We start from the raw sequence: 27997 nt of genomic DNA, 5'->3' as shown, positions 1-27997 counted from the left end.
ATCACAACCCCAATGTAAAAAACTCCGTTAAAAGAAACTAATCAAAAGAAACCACAAGTTGTTTTAAAGAAAAAAGCCAGTTTAATTGCAGAATATATTGACAGTACAGTACAGCAATACAAACACTGCCATATTGCTTCTATTTTTACATGAAATTATACAGCTGCTGTCCAGCTCATTAAATGAAATAGTAATACCGTACTTGGACAGTAACAATGAGGAACACAACATACTGACAGGCTCACAGAGCACTGCGCCCTTCAATCTCCACTTATAAGTGGCTGCGTTAACAGAGAAATGCACAGTATCATGATAATCATAAGAGCAATAAGAAGAACACAATGCATTCAATCCCCAGCAGAGTGATGTTTAGAGAGTCCACAGGGACAAACTGGCCAACTGGACTGAAACTACTGGTCACACAGGGAGCAGAAGGAGCACAGTCACAAAGCCAACTAAACAAACAAAACAGAATAGTAAAAAAAAAAAAAGATTACCTTGTATGTAATCAATACAATCAATAATGCAATACATACATAACATGAAAGGGCTTGACATTGTTTGCAGTCTCCGTACTCGACTGGCCTTTATTCACCACACGTAACATCCTCTTTGTTACTTGTGCTTCGGTTCATGTGTCAGACGAGTGCTCTTAGATTTAATTACAAACACACTGTTTGTAAGCTAGGGCACTACAGCTGCGACCCCAAAACCTCTCCTCTCTGTCAACTACCGAAGGATCCTGGGAGCTGACCTGTCATCAGTTACTGTTTTGCGCAGCTTCACCCCCCGGCGTATGGTCACCAGCATATCCACATCCCCTTGAGTCGCAGAGGACGGCTCCTGGAGTGCACACTGAGCTGGATCCCCTGGTAGCAGGCTGGAGAATGGGAACTGACCCTCACCGAGGGCGTGGGCGCTGGCTGCCAGCTCTCCTATCTTTTCCACCAGGCTGTGACGGTTGGCAGCAAGCAGAGGGTCCTCCTCTGCACTGTGGGCGGCCATGCCAGGGGCCTGCTGGGTATAAACAGTCCTGTCTACCCTTCCTCCTCCTTCTCCATAGCCCCAAGCTGTGTCAGGGAGACTCATCCGCTTTGGAGAAGCCCTCATGTAATCACTAGGCGATGGGTCATCTCCATATAGAAACTCCTCACTGCCTGTACGATGATGGGACGGACTAGCGTACCCTGGAGAGTCTGGCACTGTGGGGGTTTTAACCGGCACAATAGGGGGCCGGATGGGAATAGGGCCAGATGTGGACGGTGTTCGCCTCACACCCGTTTTGGAGGATGGCGTCCTGCGAATAGTGGCTGTCCCAGAGGAAATGGCTCCACCGTTAGAAGTTCCCTGCAGGCTCTTACCTGCAGGTATACCTGCTGTGCTTGCAGGCCTCTTGGTTTGGATCATGCGGCGGTAGCTCTGAGCAATATTACTGTGGCGTGGGATGGTGGAAGACTTGTCAAAGTCTGCTTGCCCTTCACTGTCAGCATCGCCATTGAGAGAGTAGCACTCATAGTCAGAACCTGGAAGTAACAATGAATCATCAGATTTTTTTTCTCCTCCTCATACTGTGTGATAAAAATACTAACAATTGTTTTCATAAGTCAAATTGCAGCTCCTATATTGTAATGTATTTCACAATAATCACTTTAGGAAATTAGCACCACACTTCTTAAATCACAAGACTGCTGACTCTCAGTGAATGGAACAGAAACAACAAGGTAGAAATGACGAGCTGTGCATGTAAGTCATGTGTGTTTCTCCCTGAAGGAGTGTTTGGCTGTGCGGAAGGAGTGTTACCTTGTGAGGGTATGGTGTCTTCAGAACAGGAGGGGGTGTTGGTCTGGGAGCTGTAGCCACTGGAGTACTGCAGAGAGTCCCTGCTGCTTTTCTGTTGCTCCATACTCAAGCCTCTGGTCAGAACCATGGCTAAAGTGCTGGCTGCTGGTGAAAGAGGCTCTCCATGCTGAAGCACAGAAAAACATACAGATGAGGACACATTCAAAATGTAATACACCACAGTGCTATCCTCACTGCCTCTGAATTAATTTACTCGCATTTTCACTCCCAGGAGGCCTCTTACCTTTGCTGTAATAATTCCTGGTCCACTTCTCGGCCGGTGCGGATCATCTGCTTGCACCCCGCGGTATCCCTGAGGACTGGGTGGAGCCTCCATTTCTCTCATCTTATCCACAGGCTCCCTCCTGCGCTGCAGAGTGCTGGCCAACGATGGCTCACAGGAACTCGACTTGGCCCAGTCCTGCAGCAGCAGATGGAATAATCAGACCATTTTCCAACTTTGCATCTCCAGTGTTTGCCACCCAACAGTTTTACTTAGTAAAATGCAGGAGCTGCCGATATGGCTCGTGATCTGGTTAGATGCATGTGCAGATTTGTGCAGACTGGAATAGGCTATGGCTATGTGCTACAGTAAATCTCAACTGAGATTGATGGGCAATAGCAAAATGGTGATTGTGAGGTTAATCTACACGGAATGTCAATGACAGCAATAAAACACAAAAAGCAAAGAAGCAACAAAAGTTTTAAAAGAGAGAACCCAAACTAAAAATTGCAAATTAAAAACAAACCTTCCAGCTAGGAACCTTTGATGTGGGTGAGGGGTTGTTGGATCCGGGGGAGTGGTTAAATGTGGGGGACGCAGGAAGTATGACAGATAGAGGTCTGATGGTGCCAGTGTGAGAGAAAGCAGGGCGGAAGGTACCGAAGGATGAGCATGAGCCAAACTGCGGAATGGACAGACAAGTCTGAGTCAGAGTGCTCAACATCCATGAATAGTCCACGACAAAACTGCACTGCGGCTGTCATGAAAAGCCCACAGATAAGCTAAAGATAACAATGAGGGGAAAGCACTGCACATTAGCGTGCATGAGTGTATGTCTGCAAGAGTGTGTGCCCAGCAAGGCAAGTAGTCTGGTGAGAGATGCATGCAGTACTAACCGCTGTAGGAGAGTTGCACTCGCTGACAGACTGGCAGGTTTCTGAAGCCTCAGAAGAGGCTGAGCTTGTTGAATTCTGGGAAAGGGAAGATGGAGTCAAGTACAGTGGAGTTCCACAGGAAATAGGGAAAAGGATGTAGGTGTGGGAGAGTCATAGGATGAGGGGAGAGATCGAGTCCTGATAAGCGAGTGAGAGTAGGACTTCCTCCTCCCTCTTTAAAGGGATCTATAGATTACAGACTAGATCAAAATTAAAGTAAACTGTAAATCATTTATTCAGAAAAGGAACACTGCATCAGTTGGTGTGCTGCTGAGTGTGTTCTGCACACTGCAATCTAGTCAGACCAAGAGAGTCTGAAAAACTTTATCAGTCTAGTGGGATATGAACTGAACATTTGCAAATGATAAGGCTCTATTAAAGAAAAAACGAAAAGCTCAGTTTGACTATCAAGCTCTTGCTGAGATGAGGGATTTGTGTATGAAATGCAAACATGAAAACGCAGATTGGAGACAGTGTTTTATTGTACATGCAGTTTGTCAAAGAAGTGGCGTTATTGCTTTGTCCTTGTGCCCTGAAGCATTAATGCCTGAGGATTCCCTGGAGATAGAAAGACTGCTTTGCCCCTGGTTTTGCTGGAATATAAAAATCTCTGTTTTTCTATCTCCCTTCTGATAAAAGAAGAGCATTTAGAATCACAGCTGAGACAGCTACCTGGCTGGTGATATCAGAGGGCATGGGCGACGGAGGCTTAGAATGGGTGTTGGCATCCTGGGAAACGAAGCCGGAGTCGTGGGAGGAGACGCTGCTGAGCCGATGGGCTCCTGCTGAGGGCATCTGGAGCAGGCTGTTGGCAGGATATCACAACAGTACAAATCTGAGTATGCATATTAAATAGTATTATAATTAATATTGTTATATTTTTATCCTTTTGTTTGATCTCAATTATTTATTTATTTTCCTTCTTTTAATTCCTTTTTTCAGGGGAGGATTTGTGTGGAAGCGTCTGCAAAAACAGAAAGGTTAAATGAAAATTTGATCACAAAAGCTGTGAGCGTGAAGGCCGTTTAAATGGTGCCATTCTTTTAATTTAAGTGCATCAAAGAGCATTAAAACATTATTCCTTATTTGATTTTCCTTCCTTCTGAAGATTAAGAGCTGCCTTTGTGCGTTTTCGTCTCCTGCTTTGTGATTCTTGCTCGGCGTTGCTTCCCTTTGTCACCCACACATATTTTCAAATGTGCAACTTGTGCTTCTCACCTTTGCTATGCAGTATTCTTCCACACTTCCTCCTCCCCATCTCCCTCTGGAATATATCTGCAGTTATCATTTCTCATTCAATTTCATTCTCTAGGATTGGGGAGGGCTTAAGGAGGAATGCCAAATTAAATAGGCAAACTGAATAAACGTTTTTAAGTCTTCTTCTCTTTTCTGATAAATAAGTTTACAGTAACATCAAAACCTTTGACTCTTTTTATTTTATTATGCAGTTGTTTTACTACTAAATTTAATCAAAGGGTTGTATTAGAAAGAAAAGGACATTCAGGAGGTGTAAACTTTTCCCATACGAGTCTTGCTTTCCTGTAAAATGAATGTGCTAATTAGGATTTATGACTAAATCTTTTCCAGCCACACATTTGTCAGTGATTTGAATAAATAAAGAATCTTAAAAATAGAATGTGATGTTAATTGGAACAAATATCATAAGTGCTCTGATGTGAACTGTAACACTAAAGCAGGATGATGTCCCTTAAACTCTTAAGGGCTATCATCTTATAAGAAGTATTTATAATTAAAGACAGATTTTTCTCTTGACCTAGAATCGCATATTTATAAATAAACTGTTGAACCATCATCATTCGCCTTACGAATTTGTGGATTTTCAGTTCTTGTTTAGCCTGGTGGCTTCCAGGCTGTGATGTCTGACAGCTTTCAACGTAATCTGGCTGTAAGAAGCTTGAGAATGACAAATCTGCCACAAGCGAGAGCCGAGGAGCTGGGAAGATAACCTCAGGTACTGCATGTCGACTGTCTCTGGGAGTTAGGCAGCTTTTGCAGAAAGTATCTCTCTCTAACACTAGTGCACGTCTTCAAAAGTTTCATTTCTTTGCCACTTTGTTATTGGGCAGGCTGATATTAAGAACATACATGTGTATTTGTTCAAAACAGCTCCAGCATCAACAAAATCCATCATTAATGGCACATACAAGAGCTATAAATAGCATACTGGAAGATGTTAGTCACAGTAGAGTACTTTTTTAATGTATTTTTGATCATCCCTGGAGAGGTGTTTTAACCAGGTGAACACACTTACCTGCACATGCTGCTTTTTCTGGAGCTGGTGCTACTTGGGGAGGAAGGAGGGGTCTGGTAGGACCAGCTATAATCAGAGCCTTTCAGGTCTCGGATAACCTGCAAAAATTGTTGCATAGTGGCAACAATAGGCACAGAAAACACTGCTTTTATATATGACAGGAACTGAGAAGTAGACAAGATTATTTCCTAAAACTGCAGGGTACTGCAATTTGAGGTAGAGGTTATTCAACATGGAGTATTTTTAGAAACTTTCACAGGCTGTAGACTGTACGCATTTCTTACTTTAAGAGGTGTTTATTACAACTGGATGGAGAGTAAATCTCTCTTGAATAACAATGAATATTTAGAGAAGTAAAAAAATTCAGGATTTAGCATCAGGATTTAATTAGACTTATTTTTGTCATTGACATAGAATCTCAATTTTGATCCTAATTACCTGAGCATCTGTGGGGAAGTGAGTTTTAAAGTGCATCAGCAGAATTAGTACACTCCTGTTACCTGCTCGCTGGCCGGGGGCAGCTTATGTGGGTCTTCAGTTAACACAGTGAGGTCGTCAACAATGGCTTGTAAATGCGTTATCTCTCCCAACATGGCAATCTCCACATTCTGGAAGGAAAACAGAATGGATCACATAAAACTTCTATGAGAAGACACTGGGGCTCTATAGATATATAGTTAGGCTACATGTTGCTCACCACCACAGGTTGAAGTAAGTTGATGAATGAACAGTAACGGCCTCTCTCCTCCAGAAGCGCTCTTCGCACGGCCTGCTTCTCCGTCTCCTCCATCAGCAGGTACAAGTCGCTGACGTCCTGCATGGCACTGTCCAGCTGAGGGCGCAGGTTTCCCCGGCCTGTTCCGACACACAGAGGCAGGAAGGAGCCATGGAGGATGGGAGGACAGAGGAGAGGGGAGTTGAGTAAACAAAGAGGAGAGGAGGACGAATGAAATGAGAATTGAAGGGGTGGATGGTAATTACAGAAGTGATATGAAGAGTCAGAGTGAAGGGAAAGGGTAAAAATGAGAGATGATTAGCACAAATAATGACAAGCTGCTGTGTTTTAGAGGTCAACGCACTGGCAGACTTTACACTCAAATGGTTCATGCACATGGAAATGAGAGGACCCTGAAGGATGTTATCAAACAACACTGATGTGGAGACCCTGAAATGGATGTAAACACAACGTTCAGTTACACAAGACTGCATACCAGAAAGACATTAGATGATCAGTGAAGGATGGGATGAAGATGACCAATGAGGCGCCACATTCCTGCTCTAATTACATGATTTAAACAGACACACACTGCCAGTCATTTTGTCATACTGCTTATTAGCATTTTTAGTTGACTCTCCATTAATAAACTCATTGAATGTGCAATAAAAACTGAATATTTAATGAGTTACACTGATGTGAGCAGATTGAAACTGTGTATTGGCATGCTAGCAAATGCTTGAAATAAAATTATTCAACACTAGCTGTTTTTTTTCACAAGCAGGAAACCACAAATCAGATCTAATAGCTAAGCTTGCAACATCTGTGTTTAATGATGGCGCAATTAACTGAAAAATCTTATAATGATGTGACAGTTTGCCTTGAAAACAAGAGTTAGCCTTCAGCCATCATCATGAAGTTAAATGCCATCACCACAAAGAAGCTATTATCAGTGTAATGACTGTTTATCTGACAGATAGAGTGTCATAAATGTTGTACTCTTTAAAAAACATTTGGAAAATATGAGGGCTTCAACTGAAACAAGCCTATTAGACTGTTTGTAAGCAAGGGAAATTTACAAGAAGCTAAGAAATGTGACCAAACATCTTCTTCTTTTTTTACTTTTTGGTATGTTGCAGCAGGAAATCCAGAGCCATTAAGATCGGTTAATGATGTGTGACAAGCATTCAGCTGCTTTGTTGGCTTATAAAACTGTCATGCTTAATGGGACAGCTACTTACAATGCATTATTTACTGATTTTATCATTGATGTTTATGAGTGCATTTGTAGTTTAAAAAATGGAAGACATAAATTTACCATCTTGAAGAAAAGTTATTAATGCAATGCCTTTTTTCATAGGTACCCTCTATATATGAAGCTGTCAGTGCACTTAGCTCAGCACAGATGCAGAGGACTTTGTTTTTCATGGGGGAATTGGACGGCTTGTAGGTAGATTTTGCTTCTTTTACACAGTCAGGATCATGTATTTTTTTAGCTTAGCCCAAATAAATAGTAGCTGGCAGCAATAATTTAGCTACTACACAGACACAATATGCATCATGTTAAACTATTCCACTCTTTAATCAAAAATGCTAAGACAGCACAGTGCTTTTCTGACTGGCAGGTTGATCTAATGATGGTTTTAATGAAAACTGGCATGTGAAGTTCTTATTCAGCTAAAATAACCGTAGACATACCTAGAAGCTCTACAGCCAGGGTAAAAAGCCAGAAAAAGACAGAGGAGGGTTGCAGTAACAGGCAAGGGGGGTGGAGAGACAGAAGAACAGGCAGGGTTAGCTGTATCAAACTGCAGCACATTGCATGTTTATAACTAGCTTAAAACCATCGGTGCAGTAAGAAAGGAGGTAAATTCAAACCAGTGGTACAGGCCTAATGCAAGCAAAGCCAAGAAAGAAGTTAATTTTTAAAGTAAATTATCCAAAGCTGGGAAAAGAGTCTTAAATTGTGCCGCTCAGTTGGATTTGACACAGTTATCATTTCTCATTCTGCACTGCAGATGGCGCTGTTTCTCTAGAAAACACTGCCACAGCATATGAACTGGGAGTGGAGAACTCTTCAATGACATTATGAATATCTCATTAGTTTTATTATTAAGCATGCTTTCTAAGTTTTTTTTTCTTACCTTTTCTAGCTTTTTTCTGGAGTTTTATTGTATCTAACGACTTCCTTTTGATTTCCTGGCGAGATCTCTTGTATTCTGGAAAAAGCAAGTAAAAACAAAAAGTGCATACATTTCCAACAAATACTGTGCATCAAAAGATTCTATTACTATGTTTCTGGTTGTTTACCTTTGGCATGGTCTTTGTCCAGCTGATTAGCTGTCTTCTTCCATTCCTCCATCCTGTCTTGGAGTGGCGTAATCAGGCCGTCCATGAGGACACTTTTGCAACGAGTAGAAACAAAAAAATATAATGTTATCCACAAATAAAAGGTGCAACATATGCAAAAATCTCAGTGAAGAGCAGCAGTTAGCAGAAGGTCAACAGAAATATAATAGCACATTTAAATAAACATAAAATTGCCCTTACAGCAACAGAAGAGAAGAAATTAAAATGGAAACTAAAAAAAAAGTAGAAGTGACTTTTACTTGGTGAAGTGGCGTAATTTTGCGTCAATGCTGCGGTGTCGCATGCACATCCTTGTCAGAGCTGATCCGATGTCCCTGGTGGCTCCTTGGAAAGATAAAACAGAGAACAAGTTATCATCCACACTTAAGAGTTTGTCATTACAAATCACAAGTATGTGCTTTGGCTTAGAAAAAAAGAACATTTTCTACTAGAAGACTGAGTACACAAGTGGAGGATTTCAATTCCCTCCTTTCAAATCGACTTTAATGTTTTGTTTCTTGCCTAAAGAAGAACCACCTGTATCCACAAGGTGGGCACATAAATGTCACATTTGTTTGCGTAAAGCAAATGAGACACAGAGCCTGAAGACATCCTTTTCCTCATCTTAACAAAGCAAACATTTCCCTTTGACACTTCAAGATTGCATGCATAATTCTCACCCCCCGTGTAAATACCAGCTTGTGTGAAATGGTTACTGTACTTTTCCTCTCTGCAGAAGAGTAATTAAATGGGGTCTTAAGCTTCTAAAGCTGTGGCCGGCCCACTGTCTCACTGATGGCTCACAGGCCTGTGTAATATGTGGTAGCACTGATCCTGTTGTAATCTGGGCCACATAGGGCTAATCTGAATGTTTTGCATACACTTAGGAGGAAAGATAGAGGGGAGGCATGGATGGTTGTATTTGTTTTCATGAATGATTTTTGAAGGGCATGTGCATTGGTTTGTATGTGGACAGGTGGTGTGATTTAAGAACACCCACACACCCTTTCCGAAGTTCTCACCCCTTCTATCCTGGGGGGAGGAGGGAACCCTGTAAGGGGATATCCCTCTATTCTTCCCTGTCTGATCTGCCTTTCCTGTTCTCTCCGTTTCCTAAACACCATTCATGCGGGGCAGAATGAAAAAAAGAGAGACCTGCTCTAAAATTCACTACAACAACAGACAAGAGGAAAGAGTGATGCAGAGTAAATCAGAAAGAAACACAACTAATATAGCAGGCCTGGCATGAGGCTCAGTGTGAAGAACACTCCCGACTGTTGTCTAGTGAGATCTGTGCTCCTTTCCAGATATCACATATAGAAACTAGGTTACTGTCTCCAGTTAATATCACATAACTCTGTAAGACAAAGCCCATTTCCTGTCATTTGCCTGTCAACTTCACTTACTCTTGTACTAGATCAAAGACCCTCAGTGGCAGATCTGGACCCTATCTCACAGTGACATTTTCTCCAAACACATGTAGAATAACTTTAGTGTTTTTGTGTTGGAAAGAGAGAAGGGGAGGGCCATTTTGCTTTGCTGGGTCGCTAAGCAAGAGGAGAGTGAAAGTTCATCCAGCTATATTGCATAAAAGCATTAAACATGAGCAGGAAGTGATAACATGTGGAACCTAGTTCAGAGCTTTTGCTATAAATAGCAAAAGATGTGTCCATCTCAAAATTCTCAAGGCCCAATCTGATATTTTTATGTATGACTCTAAGTGTAAACTTAGGTTATGGGTTTGATCGCCATGTTGTTTTAGACAAAAAAAATAAATAAATAAATTGTTTTTGGACCAGGGTCTACTTTAGGAGGTTAAAGAACTGCAGCACATGAACTATTTACATGACACCAAGTCTTAAGATATGTAAGAAATACACATAAACATAGGGCATGTGCACACATTTGATGCATTTTTCCTCAAAAAGGAGTTACAGAATGGGTACACAGCTGTGAATCAGCTCTTCCTGGATGGAGGAAGCCAACAGGAGAGATGGAGATAGACAGGGGTGGAGCATTGTGGCCTTTTTTTTATCTCTTCAACAGATTTGTCAATGTCACTGTCAGCTGGGAGAGAGCCCCCTGCTCCCTTGTCCCTTCCACACCTGCCAATTTCCCTCCTGCTCTCCACTTTAGTCCTCCCGCCTCTTCCTCTCCTTCTTCTCCTCCCAAAAGGGGATCAGCTGACAGCTACATCCTGGGGAGCTTCAGAGGCTTCCTGGCCATGTCCAAAAGCCCTGCTGGCCTCTGGCCTCGACCGGATGTACAGGGACACACTGCATGGCCACACAGGATTGTGACCAATTAGGCGGAAGGTTCAGACTGGCTAGGAAGACAAATATTTTGTCAGATTTAGATGTGTCTTCTCTTTTGTCTATCTATTTTTCTTTGAAGTTGAATACCTCATCTTGAGGTATCAGGCTTTTCCCCCCATTTTATTTGCCATTTCAGGTCACTTAAATAAAATTTCTTCCAAGTTAAAAATTAATTTTTTTTAGTTTCAGGGCTGGTTACAAGTGTGTACAGACTGGAGAAGTGATTATTTAGCAAAGTGGGACCCCCGGGGCCTTAGAGGGAGCTGAGCTGACCTCTTTGCAGACACCCAAATGTGCATGAATGAAGTAAAACCAGGATGGAGGGGAGCTGTTATGCATCCCAGTCATATATCTTGAGACAATAAACAAACAACTGGGAGTCACTGAACTGTGCAGCAATGTGATGTTCATTACTGGAGCGCTCCTGATGGTGCCTGGCTCACTGTATACGCTCAACAGGCATAAAGAGCCATGAGATCTGCTGAGCGTGTTGAAAAGTACATGGGATTTCTGGTGAGAGGGTCAAGCCCACATGGAGGGTTTTAGTGAGAACCTTAAGCTCCAGTATCCAGGACCAACACTGTACGGTCCTCAGTGTTTAGTGAGTGGTTCCAGCCGGAGCTCTGCTTCTGATTAACTACACAGATTCCTTGGGGAAGGAGGAGCGTTTTAATTAGCCTTCTTTATAGCGGGGGGCTCTCCTGCCAGGAGCTAAACTACCACAAGCCTCACTCCTTGATGTCTTCAACATAGGAGATTAACTTATCTATCTCCCTCACTCAATATCCAAACCCTGATGTTTAACTAAGATTTCACTGGTGCTTTGACTACCAAGTTGGACAGAGATTTAGCTCCAGACTTGTACGCTACATCCAGTTTTAAAGCTGAACTCAGCTCTGGTTTTGAGTTCCATCTATCTGTTTCCTGTGTCGAAAAGAAGTGTTTGTGTGGACTGTGCAAAAGAAAAGTACAGAACATCCCATCTGTTAACACTTCCAGGAATATGAAGTCCTTTTTATTTAGCTGGGCTCTCACATAGCTGAGCTAAGGAAATTCCATCATCCATGGGACAACAGCTATTTCTCACATTGGTACCTTAGCTTAGGAGCTGACTGCAGCTGGTACAGACAGTTAAGCCCCCTGTCTGATCCACCCTCAACCCTTTTAAGTGACGCAGAGTGTGATCTGGCAAGGAAACTGCAAAGGGCACTGATGGATGAAAGAGGCTATGGGATCGAATTGGAGGAGAGTGGAGGATGAAAGAGGGTAATACTGCCGCGGTGGAGGTGAATTTAGTCAGTCAGGGGAGAGAAAGTGTTGGAGGAATGCTTCAGGTGTAACAGACACAGCAAAATGTTGCACCAATGTTCTTCGAGAGAGTAAATCTACTGCAATAAGTTTCTTTTTAATTGGAGAAAAAAAAACAGGATGAGAAGAAACTGCTTTGATTTTGGGGGCTTTATTAGTCTAATTTAGTTACTACAAACATGCAGCTGAAATTTCTAATTTCACAAATTATCTCAACTTCCCATCATCAGTAAAAGGCTTCAAAGCACAGCAGGAGTTCTGATGCTGATGCTACACACTGGGGATACAGGGATTCATAAATAATGCAGAACCCGTTGTTCTACTGGTTAGGGAGCAGTAGACTGATCTAGAAGAGCAATGGATCGTGGACATGTATTGGGGAAGAAAAGAGTCACTGATATGATTCAAGTTATATAACAACAGACGTCAGATGGTGCTTGTCTTTTGAGAAACTGGAGAATCCCTCGAGTTTAAAATGTTGATTTGTTCATACTGAACTCGACTTGAAAATGAGAGAATTAGCAATGAATTAAATTAGCTGCTTATGATTGAAACTAACTAAGTATTTGCAGCACAGTGCGACAGTGGTGAAAACTGTATTTTATGAGGTGAATAAAGCTCAAGAGACATCACACTGCTTTAGCTGGAAAACAGCTTCAATAAGAGCAATATTTACATTAATCTTTGTTTATATCGATTTCACCTCCTAATTATGTATGAAAACAATAAATACAGCTTTTTTTTCTCCTGACCTCATTAAAACTAAGTAAAGTGAGTCAAAGATAATTTCTCAGAGAGGTAATTATTATTATCTTTAAGAAAAGGTGAGGTTTGAATTTCTGCAAAACAATTACTGACACTTTAAAGATAGGGCAACTAATTTATGTTTGCATGATAAGACACGCCTCGCTGACCTTGTTTCTTTCCATTGTGTTTTTATGTGCACATAAATAGATGTGTTCTCACCAGGTTTCACACAACGACTGAGTGTTTTTACACTGCGCCTGAATGAAGAGAAACAACTTGTTCCTCTGTACTCTGAGGCAGCTGCTTTACACACATAAATTATCATGACATTGAAAACATATACAAACAATAGTGAGAGGTCTAAGTTGCAATAACAAGGTTGCATGTCTGTTAATTCAGATATCTGAATCCCATTTTCATATTTCCAAGTAAAATGTTGGTTTTAAAAGCATTCCTAAAATTTGGCCTGAACCTTAAAAACAGCCGTTTTCTTACTTCGTTTTCCTGGTTCTGTAAAGGTCACATCTGGGGAGTGTTGGAAACACTGTGGGAATCATGTTTTTGACTTCTTAAGTGCATTTAACACAATCCAACCGTTGTTGCTGAAGGAGAAGCTATAAGGAGCAGAAGTTGACCCTCAGCTGTCTGCATGGACCACTGATTACCTCATTAACAAACCACAGCATGTACGGCTCCAGGACTGGTTTTTGATGTGGTGGTGTGCAGCACAGGGGCCCCACAGGGGGACAGTGCTGGCCCCTTTTTGTATTCACATGTTACTCCATCTCCATAAGTTTTTCTAATGACACTCCCATTGTCGGTTAAGTGCCACAGGGGAGCAAGCTGGATTACAGAAAGTTCCTCAAGGACTTTGTTGACTAGTGTGGAACTTACAAACTCCACATAAATACCAGCAAGACAAAGGAGAAGGTGACTGATTACAGAAAGGAAAAAAATCGCATCCTGCTCTGGTGGACATCAAGGTACTGGACCTTGAGATGGTGGAGGACTGCAGGTACCTGGGTGTTCACTTAAACAATAAACTGGACTGGTCCAGCAACACGGACGTCCTGTACAAGAAGTTGTCTCCACCCACTCTGGAGACTCCGGTTCTTTGAAGTGTGCAGGACGCTTGAAGATATTTTATGATGACACAGTTGATTCGCCTCCTTTTTATGCTGTGGTGTGTTAAGGGTGGGGGTTGTCCACTGAAGGAGACAGGAGGAGGCAAAACAAGCTGGTGAGGAGGGCCAGCTCCATACTGGGTTGCCTTCTGGACTCAGTGGAGGTGGTAAATGAGAGGAGGATGTTGGCTGATATCCATCATGACCACCCCCTCTCACCCTCTTCATACTTCAACAATTAGACTTGTCAATAAGTCAATTATTCAACTATCAAGTTACAATTTACCAGATACAGGAGCCAGTTATAGTTTATTTTATTCTTATTATCTATATAAATTGTAAATAATTCCTTTAGAAATTCTGGTTTTTGATTTTTGTGTTATGCCGTGTTGCTTTATTCTAATTTTGTTTTCATTATGTACCATTCTTCTGGAGTTGCTCTGACATGTGAATTTCCCCACTGTGGGACAAATAAAGTCTTATCTTACTTTAAAAAATTATGGGAAAACAAGAGAATATTAAGCTGATAAAACAATTTTGTTGTTGTTGTTTTTTTTTTCCCCCCAGGAGCTATTTAAGAGGATTGAAGACAAAACATCAAAACCTTGGTGTGTGTAGAGAAACAGATAAAAGAGACTTATACTCAGGATTGTTTTCATTATTAACTGATCTTTTCGGTTATCAATCAAACAACTTACATTTCATACATGATGAAAATTTCAAATCACAATCTTCTAGACAAGTTTTATCCAATCATGGCCTAAAATAATCTTTCTGGTTTCCTTTTTAAAAGGCACATTAATGAGGTGAGGAGTGCTGTGTTGCTTCACAGCAAGAAGATCCCCAGTTTAGGCCTGAGTTTAGGCCTTTTATGTTAGGAGTTTTAATGTCCTCCTTCCAAATTAATCTAGTGATTCTAAATTGACCGTAGCTATAATTGTGAGCTTTGACGACTTGCCAGGATAGGCTCCAGCCCTAATCCGAACATAAAAGCATAGAAAATAGATGGACGGTTGTTAAGGGAGAGAAAATAAGCAAATCACAACATATGAGAGGCTGGAAATATCCCTAACCCTAAACAAACGTGGGTTTGTTTATGAACAACATGTGTGCCATGTGTGTCTGCAGAAGAAATCAAAACTTCATTCCAAGTCTTTGTGTCACTTCCTTACTGTAAAAGTGGAATGTCTCCTGTTACCACTAACAATACAACTAAAAGGCAGAGGAAGTGGCTTCCAGATCAATTGTTTTACTCTCACACAAACACACACTCATCCCATTGTTGTCTGACCAGACAATGCACTCAGCTAGTTTCACCTCTCAACCAGAAAACACCCAGCGACGCACAGACAGCCCCCGGTGGGTCCTGATGTTCTGGTGTGCATTAGGACAAGACTCAAGGAGGGGGAAGAAGAAAAACAAGTGATTTTTCTCTGCTGGAGCTTCCTGTTCAGGGACATAAATACTGCTAAAAATACTCACCACCCCTTGTCCAGATGTGCTTTTCACAGGAGATGGCAAAAGGATGAAGAGGGAGGAAACAAGAGAATGCACAGTACACGGAAGAAGTCATCTCTTATGGTGGGATTTAAATCTGAGGATGATGGATTAGACAAATCTTTACACAGGAGAACGATCCTTAACAGTCTATGTGGGAATCTGTCATTAAAGAAGCTAAACCTGGGAGTCAGCTTAACATCATGACTCAAGATGTCCTTTTTTACAACCTTTTCAATTGTTCCTTTCTCAGCTAAGGTCATTTGCACACAATCCTTTTGTTACACATTCCATCAACTCCACCTCCATCTGTAGCATCCGAATATTAACTTAACCTGAAGCTGTTCTTTTCAAACATAACTCTACGCTTTGCTCCAAATTTATGTGCAGACTTTATCATAAATATATCTGCTTCATGTCAACCAGCCGCCACGTAACATCCTCCATTCTCTGCTATTTCTTTCTAGAAGTTTTCAATCTTCCCTCTTGAGTCACAAAAAAAAAGCATATCCCTTCCATTCCCTCTTTTTAAGTCCTCCCTTACATTCCTCTATCCGGCTGTCTCGTGTATTTTCCCTCCCTCTCTCGCTTCTTTTGACACTGAGTTCATGTTCAGGATATAGCTGAACACAGTGTTCCCCCTCTAGTCTCGTGTTTGTCTCCTTCGTTCGGCATTCGCCCTCAAAATGAAAGTTATGCAAAACCAAAAGATTTGTTTTCTCTCCAGTTATTACGCTGACCCCCCCCCCCCCCTTCATCTGTTCCTCGCATTACTGCAGCAATTTCACCCTTTGCTTTTCACATCTAGACATCATAATGGCTGGAAAACATTTGCTTGCTGGATGACCAAACTAACTCCTGAGGTTGAAGACTATAAACTCTAGAGAGACGTAATGAAGATCTGTTTTGGAAACTATTTAGCTCCGTCTGACAGGCAAGGTAAACAGCAGAAGGGGAAATAAGAGGCTTCTGTCAATACTTAATGTGGCCTTATGTTAAGAGGTTATGAAATATCTACAAGAGCCAAAATGCTAACACTAGAATGGCACGGCAAACCACAACATATAAACTAATGCATTCATATACATGACTTCATGAACATAATCCAAAACACTCCAAATCTATAAGCTTATTTTAGGATTCAAGCCCCCGTGTTCAACATTGTAACCTCCTGGTTCTGGTGCAGAGATTACAATACAGGCTCATATCAGGCTTGGACATGAAATGCCAGGCTTGATGGATGTCAGTTCGGATCACATGGGCACGCTCATTATTTGACATGTTCGTTAAAATAGCTGTGCTGGTGGGATAGCAGGAGAAGACGGTAATCCCCTGATCTCGCTCAGCACTAGGCCACAACAGCATCTCATCCATGCCAGGGTGTCCAGATGGCGGGTAGGGATATCCGCCCCATCTGCCAACCCAGAGAAGTACATCAGCCAAGCAGATTATTGCTTCGCTGACACACTGATCTACAAGCATACCTCCACTCTGTGAGCGCTGTACAAGTAAGAGGGAAAAGACAGAGAAACCAGAAAGGGTTTGCAAGTGACCCACAGGAATGTTTTGCCTTCGTGTGTGTATATGTATGTGTGTAATGGTGCATGAACTCAACAGGCTCTGGTGCGCTGATGTAAAGACAAAGTCTTCATTGGTGAGGACAAACTCGCAGAGCATGGTAGTCTGGCCAATGATCCCCGAGTGTGAATTTTTAAAGCTGGGGGTAGCTGATGAGGAAGGGAAGCAAAGGCAGCCTCTGTCCGTGTGTTACAGGGTGGGGTTAAGAGGATTAACTCAACGCCTCTGCCTATCCTGGATACCCAGAGCTGTGGAAATCCCAGAGTAACCACCACCCCCATCCAGGTCAGCTCCCCCATCAGACCCACCTCACTCTCCAAAAAAAGTATGTCATTTGCCCATGCACCATTAGCTTTGGACCACCAGCTCTTTGACCTCTATTCAAATCACCCATGATGAAAAATGGGGGGAAAAAACACATTGTCATCCAGCCTGGTATACACATATTTTTATTTTATTTTTCTATTCCTCTTGAATGCCTCACAAAGAATAAAGTCTAGACTAGACAATACAGCAAAATCCATTAGGATGACTGGTCCAGAGCTAAAGGGCCTCAAAATAAGTCACAGGAAAGATGGGTGTTCAAACATGAAACATCTATCTTTATAAGCTTTAAATTCTCAAAATATAGCCATCTAATGCAATCTCTGTGGCTAGCAGACGTTTACTGAACCCAGATGTGAGCTTCCAGTTCACAGAGACATTCGTGTCTTCAGACATGGATTCATCAACACAGCTTGAAGGAACAGCGCTGTCAGACGCTGGCAGCCAGCTCTTACAGCTGCTTCATAAAACACAGACGCTGACGCCACAGCCATGACCGTAAACTCTAAAAACTTACTACGTGGGCGGGAGGAAGTCTGAGCAGCAACACATACTGAGGTAGATACAGAGAAGAGGTTGAGTCAGGTGGAGGTAGAGCGGATGATCTCACGCGTTATATAGTTATCAGAGAAGTTGCCACTTGCAATTAGGACAGAAAATCATAAAATCTTTTTCTCATTCACCGCCCTCTCAACGTAGATCTATCAAGAAGTACTGAATGAAGGGAAATGTTGCTTTCTTTGCCAAGGAGCAGGAAAGCATGTGCAGTCTGGAGAGTGTGAGAGTTAAAGAGGTGACAGGGTAAGTGTGTTAAAGGTAAGATTAAAGTAGGACGAAGAAGAATGCGAAGAAACCTCCAGCTGCTCTAGCAGCTGCAGCTCGTCCCTAAACACAAGAGGGGTTCGGGTTGACAGAGATGACGGCCAACAGTTCGCAGCCGAGGGCACGCCTCCTGTGGAGAAATCAGCCCTATATGGCTGCGAAGACACTGAGACAAACATGATCACTCAGGCAGACACACACACACACACATTAAGGAAAAGATCCAGAGAGTGAAGAGAAACAGCTACAGGGACAGAAATAGAGACTTGGAAAATGGTGAGCAAGCATTTCCTGAGGAGTCTTGAGTTATTAAGATTACAATTCCAACAAAAGTGGAAAGAGCACGACATCTGCACAGGGATTTATTTAAAGAAAATATCATTATAACATTGCAGCTGCCTGAAGGTCAAAGTTGCAGAACTATGTCCGTGAAGCCGGCAGCCTGAGGGTCAGAGGTCACTCCTGTGTTGCACAGGCCAGTTCCAATAAATATCGACATTCCTCCTGCCAAATTAATTAGAGTTTGAAGCATGTGCAGGCTAAAACAGCTCCCACAGGAGAAATGGAAATGCAATGATGCTCTAGTTTAGAGCACATACAAACAGCACAATATGGTTTATTTTTAACAGAATTAAAAAGATATAGGTTCTACAGTAATATCCACTTAATGATTACTTAACATTCTCTTAGTTTGTGGTGAAATCTTTAGGGCACATGTCTAAGTTATGCCTTCAAATAGTTTGTTTTGTGTAATAACAGTGAAGGCAGCTGCCCCTCATCTGTGGCGCTAGCCCACAATGGTGGATGTGTTAAACGCTAGAATGGTAACGTGGTTACATTGGCAAAAATAGCTCAGTGCTGCAGCAAGTATAATATTAGTCCCTACAGGGTTTTTTAAAGCTGCAATTTTAATGTTTTTCTTTTTTTTAAGCCTTTATAAAATGCAAAGAAATTATTTTTCTTTGCATAATTCATTTAAGTATGACCACATCTATTTGAATTGGAGATCAATAAGTGAACTTGAGGCAGTGTTTCTCAAGTTTTTGCAGCTTCTGAATGACTACCTGATTCAACTCATTTCAGTTGGGAACAATCTGTTCCAGCTTTTCCCAAAACTGAACACAGGTCAGTCCAGTAAATAAAGACACATGCACAAAAGAAACTCCACTCCAGGTTTAACCACAGATCTTTGCTAAGTCCAACCAGACTTGAAATATTCACCTGCAATACATTATTCACAGTATCTCCAGAATACTCGTCATCCCACTGATCCTGTCAATCAGAGAAGCAGCTAAATAAGTTCAATTTGGTTGTAAAGGCACTTCTTTTGTTTCACCTCCAGCAGGACTACATGGTAAAAAGAGCTTGGTCTTTCACAACAGGTGTACTAAGGTAACAAGGTTTTCTCTCCACTGACACTATAGACTTGCTGCTCTCAGATGCACTATAAGTGTATCCCAGCGGCTTGACTCAAGCTTTGTGGGTGATTTAGAAATTTAGGATTGGAAATCTACAAAAACCTGAATGCACTTTTGACAAGAAAGAAGTCACATAATTCCAGTGGTGTTGGGACAAACTACTTTTTCTACCCAAAGATGTAGTGAAGTTTTCATAATTACATGAGAAGGATTCACAGAGATCGATTCATTTTCTATTGCAATCGTGGCATCACAAATCTCTGGAGAGGCTGTCATGTGTATGGTCACCATTTTATTTTATATGTTTACCATCCCATGGCAACAACTGCCAAGTATAGCTGATAAAAACAAATAGCTGGGGATGACTGGAATTAGTTTTCAAAGTTAACTCATAATAAGTGTGAAATTTTGATCTCATTAAACCAAGGATGCAATTTGTTCCTCCTTCATTCTCAAAAAAATATCCAGTGTCCGGCTAGGGCCCTTTCCTGCATGCAGTACCCCTCTCTCTGACCCCTTTTCTATAAATAAAAGCCTCTAGTGCCCAAAAATCCTTAAATATCCTGCCCACACCCACTGGTTTGTGGATTCCTGTTGGGAAGGCCTTAGGCTTTCATACCTCTCCAGGGACGACATGTCAGGCATGATGTTTACATTAACTTGTTTTAGGATTATGTTTTTTATCATTACAAGAGTGCTGAAGGATGCCTCTGACATATACATGGCGCTGAATTGGAGAACAACACTGTGTTTGGACTGGGTGTAGCAGCATGTCCACCACCCAACACTTTTTTTATATGTAACTTTGGAAAGATTTATCTTACGTGAAAGGATTTTATTTTAACCAAAACATGTACTGGCCAAGTAAAATGCTAAATAAAAATGCACACAGTGCCATCAAATAGTTTTATCTGCATTGGAAATTTTTGTGGCTTTCCTTTTAGCATGCCTCTGCACTCCAGAGCATCGTTGAACTGAACGATTTGATTTGATTTAGGACTCTGCCTCTGCTTGTTCATCTGATTATTTAGAATGAATGGCCCCAAGGGTTAATTTTTTATTTATTTTTAGCACAGTTTTGCATTTTGCTTTTTGAAGATTTCTTTCATTTCATGCAGTTCCATAAAATGTTGTAGCGTGTGTCCATGCTTCAGCAGATTTCTCTGTGTGTAACACTGTTTGATGCACTTCAGTCGCTCACAAACTTGCAATAAATGTGTAACTTCATTCCGAATAGGGGTGTAACACATTGATTCAATGATCAATGGTCAGTAGCATTTTTCAATATGAAAATATTAGTCAAACATCAATATGATAAAGTTAGTTACCATAAACAAGGTAGTACAGTCTAAGTTCTAAAAACTATTTTTAAGCTCTAAACATTAGTAAGGTTTATATAAGAACCTTCTTTAATGGACCCACATTCATTCTTTCAGTTTTCTTAGGAATAAAGTTACATTTTTGTGTTTTAGTTGTGTTTTGTGATTTGATAAGAAAGTGAATGTGTTAATCAGCAAGTCTGATTCAGACATGCAAATTTAACTTTGGCAACCTCATGACTTCAGTGGAGTAAAAGCCTCACACATCCGCTGTGACCTCTGGTGCCAGGCCATGGGGGTGTTTCCCTCTTTAATCAAGAGCATAATTGTTTGATTTGAGAGCAAGATTTCTTGTTTTCATGCTCAAATATCATTTTGCTCTCTCTCAAAACTCAAAACTCAAAACTCACACTTAAAAAGTCCTCTTAAAAAGAGCTCTGCTCCTCTTCTCAAGTTTAGGGTTGCAGGTTCAAATCTCCAGCGCTCAAGCTTGGTCTCTTTCCCTCAGACACATCCTCTGCTCTCAGAACTTCTGCTCTTGGATATTTTTCCTCTTTCTTGGGTTGCTAAATAAGCTGTCCGTCAAACATCCTCCAGCTAATTGAATACTGGCTTCTACTGGGGGTGGGGGTGGGTGTATGTGTGTGTCCACTTTTAAAAGTAGACAAATATCAGTAATAATATAACTCATTGGGCATCTGGTAAATCCTTGTGATCAGCTGCTGCCACAGCTAAGATGATTTTGTGAGAACACATAAAGTGGAGATAATAAAGATCTACATCAGGATGGATGACTATGTATTTGATTTTGTTTAACAATCCCTCCAAGATGTGACGTGGAAGCAGATCCTGTAGGAGTAATGGGGTTAGAAACATAAACTGAAATGTTTTATTTAGTTGACAAAGTGCAGCAAGGCTGACAACATGGTAATGCATCTCAGCTACTCAACACTATGAGTAGTACACTGTGATAATACTAGTGCATCTTTAACAAACCTATAAGAATGATGATCAGCTCCATGTGCATGCTAATTTACTGTAGGTTAATTCTATAGTACGGGAAAAGCAGAATATCCATGTCTTAGGTTATGATTTCCTTAGCGTTTGTATAGGTTCAGTTCATTTTTAAATGAGTACTTTTACTGTGAGTTAGCAAGTCTCTGTGTTTTTCTTTCATTAAAAAAACCAAACCAAAACAAAAAAAAACAAATGTATGTATCAAAAACAGCATAATAAAAACATACTGCTTACTAGAAATTGCTGGGTTAGGTTAGCCATACATGTTTACTGATGATCCCAGTTAAGTACCGATTTTCTGAGTGCACGGTGACAAGTATTTGCTCAGTCTGCATATATCTACTGTTCTATTGGCTGGAGGACGTTTGACAGACAGCTCATTCCACAAACCAAGAGACAGGAAAAAATAGCAAAGAATGTGTCTGAGTGTGAGGGAACAAGACCAAGAGCTGCAGAGTTTTGAAAAGGACAACAATATATTTGAGAGCAAGACGAGACTTTTGAGTGTGAGAGCAATATGATATTTGAGCGTGAAAACAAGAACTCTTGCTCTCAAATTAAACTATTACACTCTTTATTCAAGAGAGGGAAATACCCCATACACAGGAGCCTTAAAAGTCTAACACAATACTGTATGTCAAACACTACTATGAATTATTGTACTGTAGTGCATTTAGAAACTAATGAATGTGAGGCAATTTTATTATGACAAAAATACCAGCCCACACAAACTCTGTTTGCTCCCCTCCCCTCAGGCAGGAGGCTGGAGCAGAACCACCAGCTTCTGGTGGGTCCCTACGATTACCCTACACACAGATACGCCACTACAATGTATTTATATTTATGTATTATTATTTAAACTCTTATTCTTACTTACTTTATTTATTCATATCTTATTTATTTTATCGTATTTACGCTGTCGTAATTGTCTGCAACATCCGGACCTCAGTACACAATTTCATTCCACTCCATATGAAAACATTTGTGGCATAACAATTAAAGTTCTTGAGTCTTGAATATCACCTCTCAGTTGTTTGTCCATCAGAAATTTAACATGAGTCTAAGCCATATTTCATTAGCTCCTCTTTAATTGCTCTAAAAGTCTGTCATTGCTGATACAGTCTGAAGCATGAGACAGATGACATTAATCCTTCAGTTAATGTCGCTCGTAGAGAAGCAGAAGAGGGAGTGGGTGTATGAGTGACACACTTACAGGGACGTTATGAGCCTATGGCTGCTGAAGTCAGTTTGTTCATCTCTCTCATCTCTCTCTGGGTCATCTATCATTCTGCTCTTTGCACTTCTTTTGCTGCACTTTTCCTTTGATGTCTTGGCTTGCAATGGTGTGCACCCCCATTTTATTGAAACAGGCTGCCAGCTGTAAGTTGACCCAAGCCCCATGTCTACTGTGCTTCATCTAAGATAACTCAGTGCATTCTCACCAGGAGTCATTTATGGTAGCTTGATATATCACCATGGCAATAAACTCCACTGCTACTGCAAAGAGTATGAGAGTGATAAACTGGTGACTGTGTTTCAATAGTTAAACAGAAATACCACTTCGGCTATTTTCTCTCACTGCGAGTGGTCAATAAGGAGCGGTGCTGGTACGAAAATCTTTAAAAGCATGCTGGTATGTGACCTGTTAGGTCATCTAGCTGGCTACCAGCTGTCACCCTTTGAATATATGTATGTGTGTCCTCGTGTTTGCTTCAGCGCCTGTGCGATTGCGTTTGAGCTCATGTCAGGAGCCTTTCCACGCGCGTCCGAGTTAGTAGGATTTTTTTGACCTACATACTGCTCTCGACCATCAACTCCAAAGAAATCTGTGTTAATCGGTTGCCCCTCTGGCCAGCTGCCCTGCTGCTGTTAGCAGGGTGAGAAAGCAGATCAGCAGACCTCATTAAGGCTGACAAACAATAAGCCCAGATTTTCATTTCCTTGAGACGCCTCCCCACCAATGGCTGCTCCCACTTTGGTCATCTTAGTATTGTAAAATGATGGGAAGATGAAGCCAAGAGTGTTGCACCAAGTGTCCACTTTATGAAGAATGTGAAAGCAATCAATATTCAGTATACTTGGCGTGCTACATCCACAGTTTCATGTAGAAAACCAAAGAGAAAAAAATAAAACATAGCTGAAAGAGAATCATTGCTTACTTGCTATAAACCTTTGCTCAACTTAAACAAGTAGATAAAAGGTGCAGACAACTCTGCATTTGAATGTGCAGATATGATACTAGTGTAGAACTTCATCATGATTAAGTAGAGGCATAAATACTTTCAAATGCTAAACACCCTGTAAAGAAAAAAAGAAAAAAGAAAAAAAAGCTGTTCTGCTCAATAAAAAGTGGTGGATTTAATTTTATTTTCTCCTTACTTCCCACAAGCACTTTCTGAGTCCCAACTCCACACTGCATGAGCATGAATTATACAGTTGTATTACCTCTGGAGTTGGTAGCCATGTCCGCCACTTTCTGAAAGGCATCTAAAAAGGCCACGGCTGCCAGAATTGTGGTCCTGCAAACACATCAGCATGTGTTCACTGTACACTGATTGCATCAAGAGTCTGTAACTATTGCACAAGAATTTTCCTCACTGAGGTTAGAACCAACACTTACCTGAGTTGAGAGTGCAGCTTTGTGGCCTTGGCACTGAAGTCCTCCCAAACAGGGTAAGAACCCTGATAAGAGAAAGGAAAAGCGCTGTGTCAAATAAATAGCTCACCAAGGACATTTAAGTACAACAGCACATCCTGTCAAACACACATACAAACACATACAGCATGCATACAAACATGAGGATGCATGTTTTCTCTAAGTGGGGGAAATGTCTGATGTGACTTGATTAAAGGAAGTCATTCCTGCTAACACCCACAGCTCCTCAGAACACAAACTTGAACTTAAATGACTAATCATTCGTTATTAATATATAAGTTTGATTTAGAGTTACAAAAAAACAAAAAAAACTAATTCTGGAATGAAATCCAACTAATGCTGCAATAAGTCAAAGAGAACTTGGCTTCTTACCTTGAAGTTTGAAAACTGTTTATTTCTGTCATGCCTTTAAAAAGTTTGTCATGCTTATTTCGTATCATTATCTACCAGCCTGGGCACCATCCTCTCTCAAATGTCCTACAATCCTACAAGTTTGCAAACTCCTGTTACCTGAATGACCAACGAAAACCTTCATAGCACAACTGTTAATGTGAGGTAGCACAGGCTTGTCTTTGAAAAATCTGGATTAGATTAACCGCTGGATCATCACACTGCCTCAAGCTATCAGTGCAAAAGGCAAACATGAAAAACACATTCAAAGGCTAGATCCCATTAAAGCTCGAACTTGAGCCCTGGAGTAAGGAGAGGAAAGGCATAACCCCTGTGTGCCTCTTTTGATGGATACAAGCCAAAAGGGGGTTACACATCCTGACTATATATAGCCAGAGTGAAACCAGGAATGAGAGTTGCTCCTCATCACTTCTCCCATAACCTCCGTTCAGGGAATGACAGAGGTTAAGTCCCAGGTTCTCTTGGGTAAAGCCTCTGCTTTGGATGGTGATCCAAGAGCCATCCTCTCAAAAAATCAGCCAGGAGCGTCACAGCCGCGCTGTTTGTACTTGACTTTAACAGGTGTCTAATTAGCTTGTGTGGTTAGTAACTCCCTGGGGCAGGAGGGATGTGCTGCCAAGACAGCTGAGGGAGGAGGGTGAAGAAGTGGGTAAAGAGGGCTGCGTGCACAGCATCTTAGGGGAGTGGGGTACACATTCTTTATCTTCATCCACACCTGGCAAAGTTCAGGGAGGTAAGGGTGAATGGAAAGACAGAATGTGGAAGAGGTCTGTCTTTCTGGGGTGAGGTTAAGAAGAGAACCAGTAGGCAGTGTTGCTTAAGGAACAGTTAAAAAGTGATAACCTTGCCCCACACGGAGGCTTTAAACCACAATGTACGACTCAGATCTGATCTAACCGCTGATGTAACTCTGGATTCCTGATCTAATACAGATGAATCATTTCTCTGCCTTCTTTTCTAACACCTCCTACTCAATTATTTCTTTTCCTGTGGCTTTGGCAGACAGTTATAAAACCAACAGGTACAGCTTCTACCAGTAAATCATGCCTGTGTTTCACCAAACAAGAAACACAATCTAAGTTCTTTATATGTGCATTATGCAAATCAGTTACAACTAAGCTCCAGCACTGTTCACAGTCAGGAAAGCTACATGCTGCTGCGTTGCTCCAGGGGGGTAAGGCTGCTTTAACAGGCTTTCATTGCCCAGCAAAGAGGCAGAAATGAGGTCAGATCTCTGTCTCAGACAGTGGACATCGATACTGTGCTGACTAAGGGCTTCAGCCTCATTCATCTGCACTGCTTATCAATACACAGACTGTCTCTCTCTAAGAGCCCCCAGTCTCTCTCTGGTGCTGCGTGAGGGGACACAAAAGGGAAATGTATGAAACCAAACCAGCGCTGCCAATAGCTGAAAGCTGATCTCACTGGAGCCTTACAAATGAGGAGAGTCCATAAATAGTCTGTCAAAAGGCACCATGGCCGTATGAGCCATCTAATCGATCAGAAATCTGTGAGGTTGAAAGCTCAATCTGATGCTTGACTTGTTTGCTGCTATGAGCACTTTGTAAGAACCATGAGTGCCCCATACAATGTAAGGACTGGGAGCTGCCCACAGGCCTGATGGATGTGTTCACACTTTCCATCTGTTGTCATGAACAACAACAGACCACCCTGGTACAACTTCCTTGACTTAACCCCCCCACCACACACACACACACACACACACACACATTTGAATGTAAGTGATAGATGATGGGAGTCATCCAGTTTCTGCCTAAAAAAATGCTATTAAACTATCTTGAAAAGCAAACAGCAAATGTTTTGTAAAAATTAGCTGCAAGGCGAGTCATTTAATGACTGAGGTCAAGCTTCAAATGTGCACTTGGCAACATTTTGTAAAAGAAGTGATTTCCTGCCAAGGGGGCAAGTATCACAAAGCACAATCAATAATTTTTCCTGCCTGTTTCTATTAAGAAGGCTGGGGTGATGGAACTATTATTTTCTTTCAGAACATCTTTCCCTTCAGGATAAAGAGGAAACAGTTGTCTGGGGTCAAATGGCACGCAGTCACTTTGATATTAAATTATTTGCACACCTTGTCTTACTCTTATCTACTCTTTTATACTTCTTTTTAAAATGAACTACTTGATGTCTATTGTTTGATTATGGTGTTATTCTTTACCGCTAAACCAAATGCATTGAGCAGTTTAGTGATTAAACTATTATGATTATCTTCTCCTGATGATGCCTCCATCCATGCAATCAGTTGCAAACAGGTTGACACGTTGACCTGCTGCATATTATGCAAATAACACAAAGAGAAACATGTTTCATCTCTCAGTTTGTCCTGCAGCGGTGTAGCATGTGGGGGGAGGACCCGGTGAAAGAGACAAAGGCAGTAAAAAAATATGCGTCTGATCAGCCACCATGCAACCACAAAGGTCAGATAAAACCCCGGTCTGCTTTAATCTCCCTGTGCGTTACCTTCATGTCGTTAACGATGGCCTGAAATAATCCACCCAGCGCTCCACACTCTTTCTCCACTGACTCCATGGTCTCCAAAACAAACAACAAAAAAATCTTGTGAAAAAAGAAAAAATCAGACAGAATATCCTCCGGTTCAAGTTTGTTCAAACAAGACACATGTATATCTTTGTTATGCCCATCCGCCCTTCGTTGTCCTCTCCCACAACAACGCTGCCAGCAGACGTGAGGATGCGAAGCCGCTCAGTTCCTCCAGCCAGCAGCTCGCGGAGCGCACAAACAAAAAGAAGGGGTGCTGCTCGATGGCACCGGGGGCTGCTGCTCGCTCCGCCGCCGCTACTCGCCTCTCGGAGGCTCGGGGGGGATGGAGCAGGCAGGCGCGGCGCTTGGTTGGACTACAGCCGGGAAACGTGGCTAGCACATGCACGGTGGCTCCTCATCTCCACCGCTTTACCACAAATAACGGAGAGAGAGCACACAGTCCTGGGGAGGAGGGCACGAGGAGGAGGGGGCACGACAGGAGTCGGGATCGGTCGTAGGGGACGCGCTCCGTTGTTATTAGTGGAGCAGATGTCTCGGAGCTGGAGTCTCCAGTAATACGATCCATGGGAATGGAAAGGGGCTGGTCAAGTAGGTTTTTTTCT

The 27997-nt window shown here is 41.7% G+C and overlaps 1 protein-coding gene across 3 annotated transcripts; it reads right to left on the bottom strand.

Moving 5' to 3' along the window:
- Positions 1–62: 62 nt before the first annotated feature.
- mtss1la (MTSS I-BAR domain containing 2a) lies at positions 63–27956 on the bottom strand. Of its 3 annotated transcripts, XM_041997043.1 has the most exons (16): positions 27354–27956; positions 24423–24484; positions 24248–24321; positions 8594–8678; positions 8295–8386; positions 8129–8203; positions 7683–7691; positions 5967–6124; positions 5770–5877; positions 5270–5367; positions 3670–3802; positions 2959–3033; positions 2589–2744; positions 2084–2260; positions 1801–1966; positions 63–1523 (listed from the first exon to the last, which is right to left on the bottom strand). In XM_041997043.1, the coding sequence occupies exons 1-16, from the start codon at positions 27420–27422 to the stop codon at positions 730–732; spliced, it is 2331 nt and encodes a 776-aa protein (XP_041852977.1). In that variant the 5' UTR covers positions 27423–27956; the 3' UTR covers positions 63–729. The 3 variants fall into 3 exon arrangements, with proteins under 3 accessions (XP_041852977.1, XP_041852980.1, XP_041852979.1); XM_041997046.1 differs by lacking the exon at positions 2589–2744; XM_041997045.1 differs by lacking the exon at positions 7683–7691.
- Between the last annotated feature and the right edge of the window lie 41 nt (positions 27957–27997).

The sequence above is a fragment of the Melanotaenia boesemani genome, chromosome 10, assembly GCF_017639745.1.
Source record: "Melanotaenia boesemani isolate fMelBoe1 chromosome 10, fMelBoe1.pri, whole genome shotgun sequence".
Lineage (NCBI taxonomy): Eukaryota > Metazoa > Chordata > Actinopteri > Atheriniformes > Melanotaeniidae > Melanotaenia > Melanotaenia boesemani.
The sequence above is the reverse complement of the archived record's forward strand: the minus strand, read 5'-3'. Positions and strand labels throughout refer to the sequence as shown.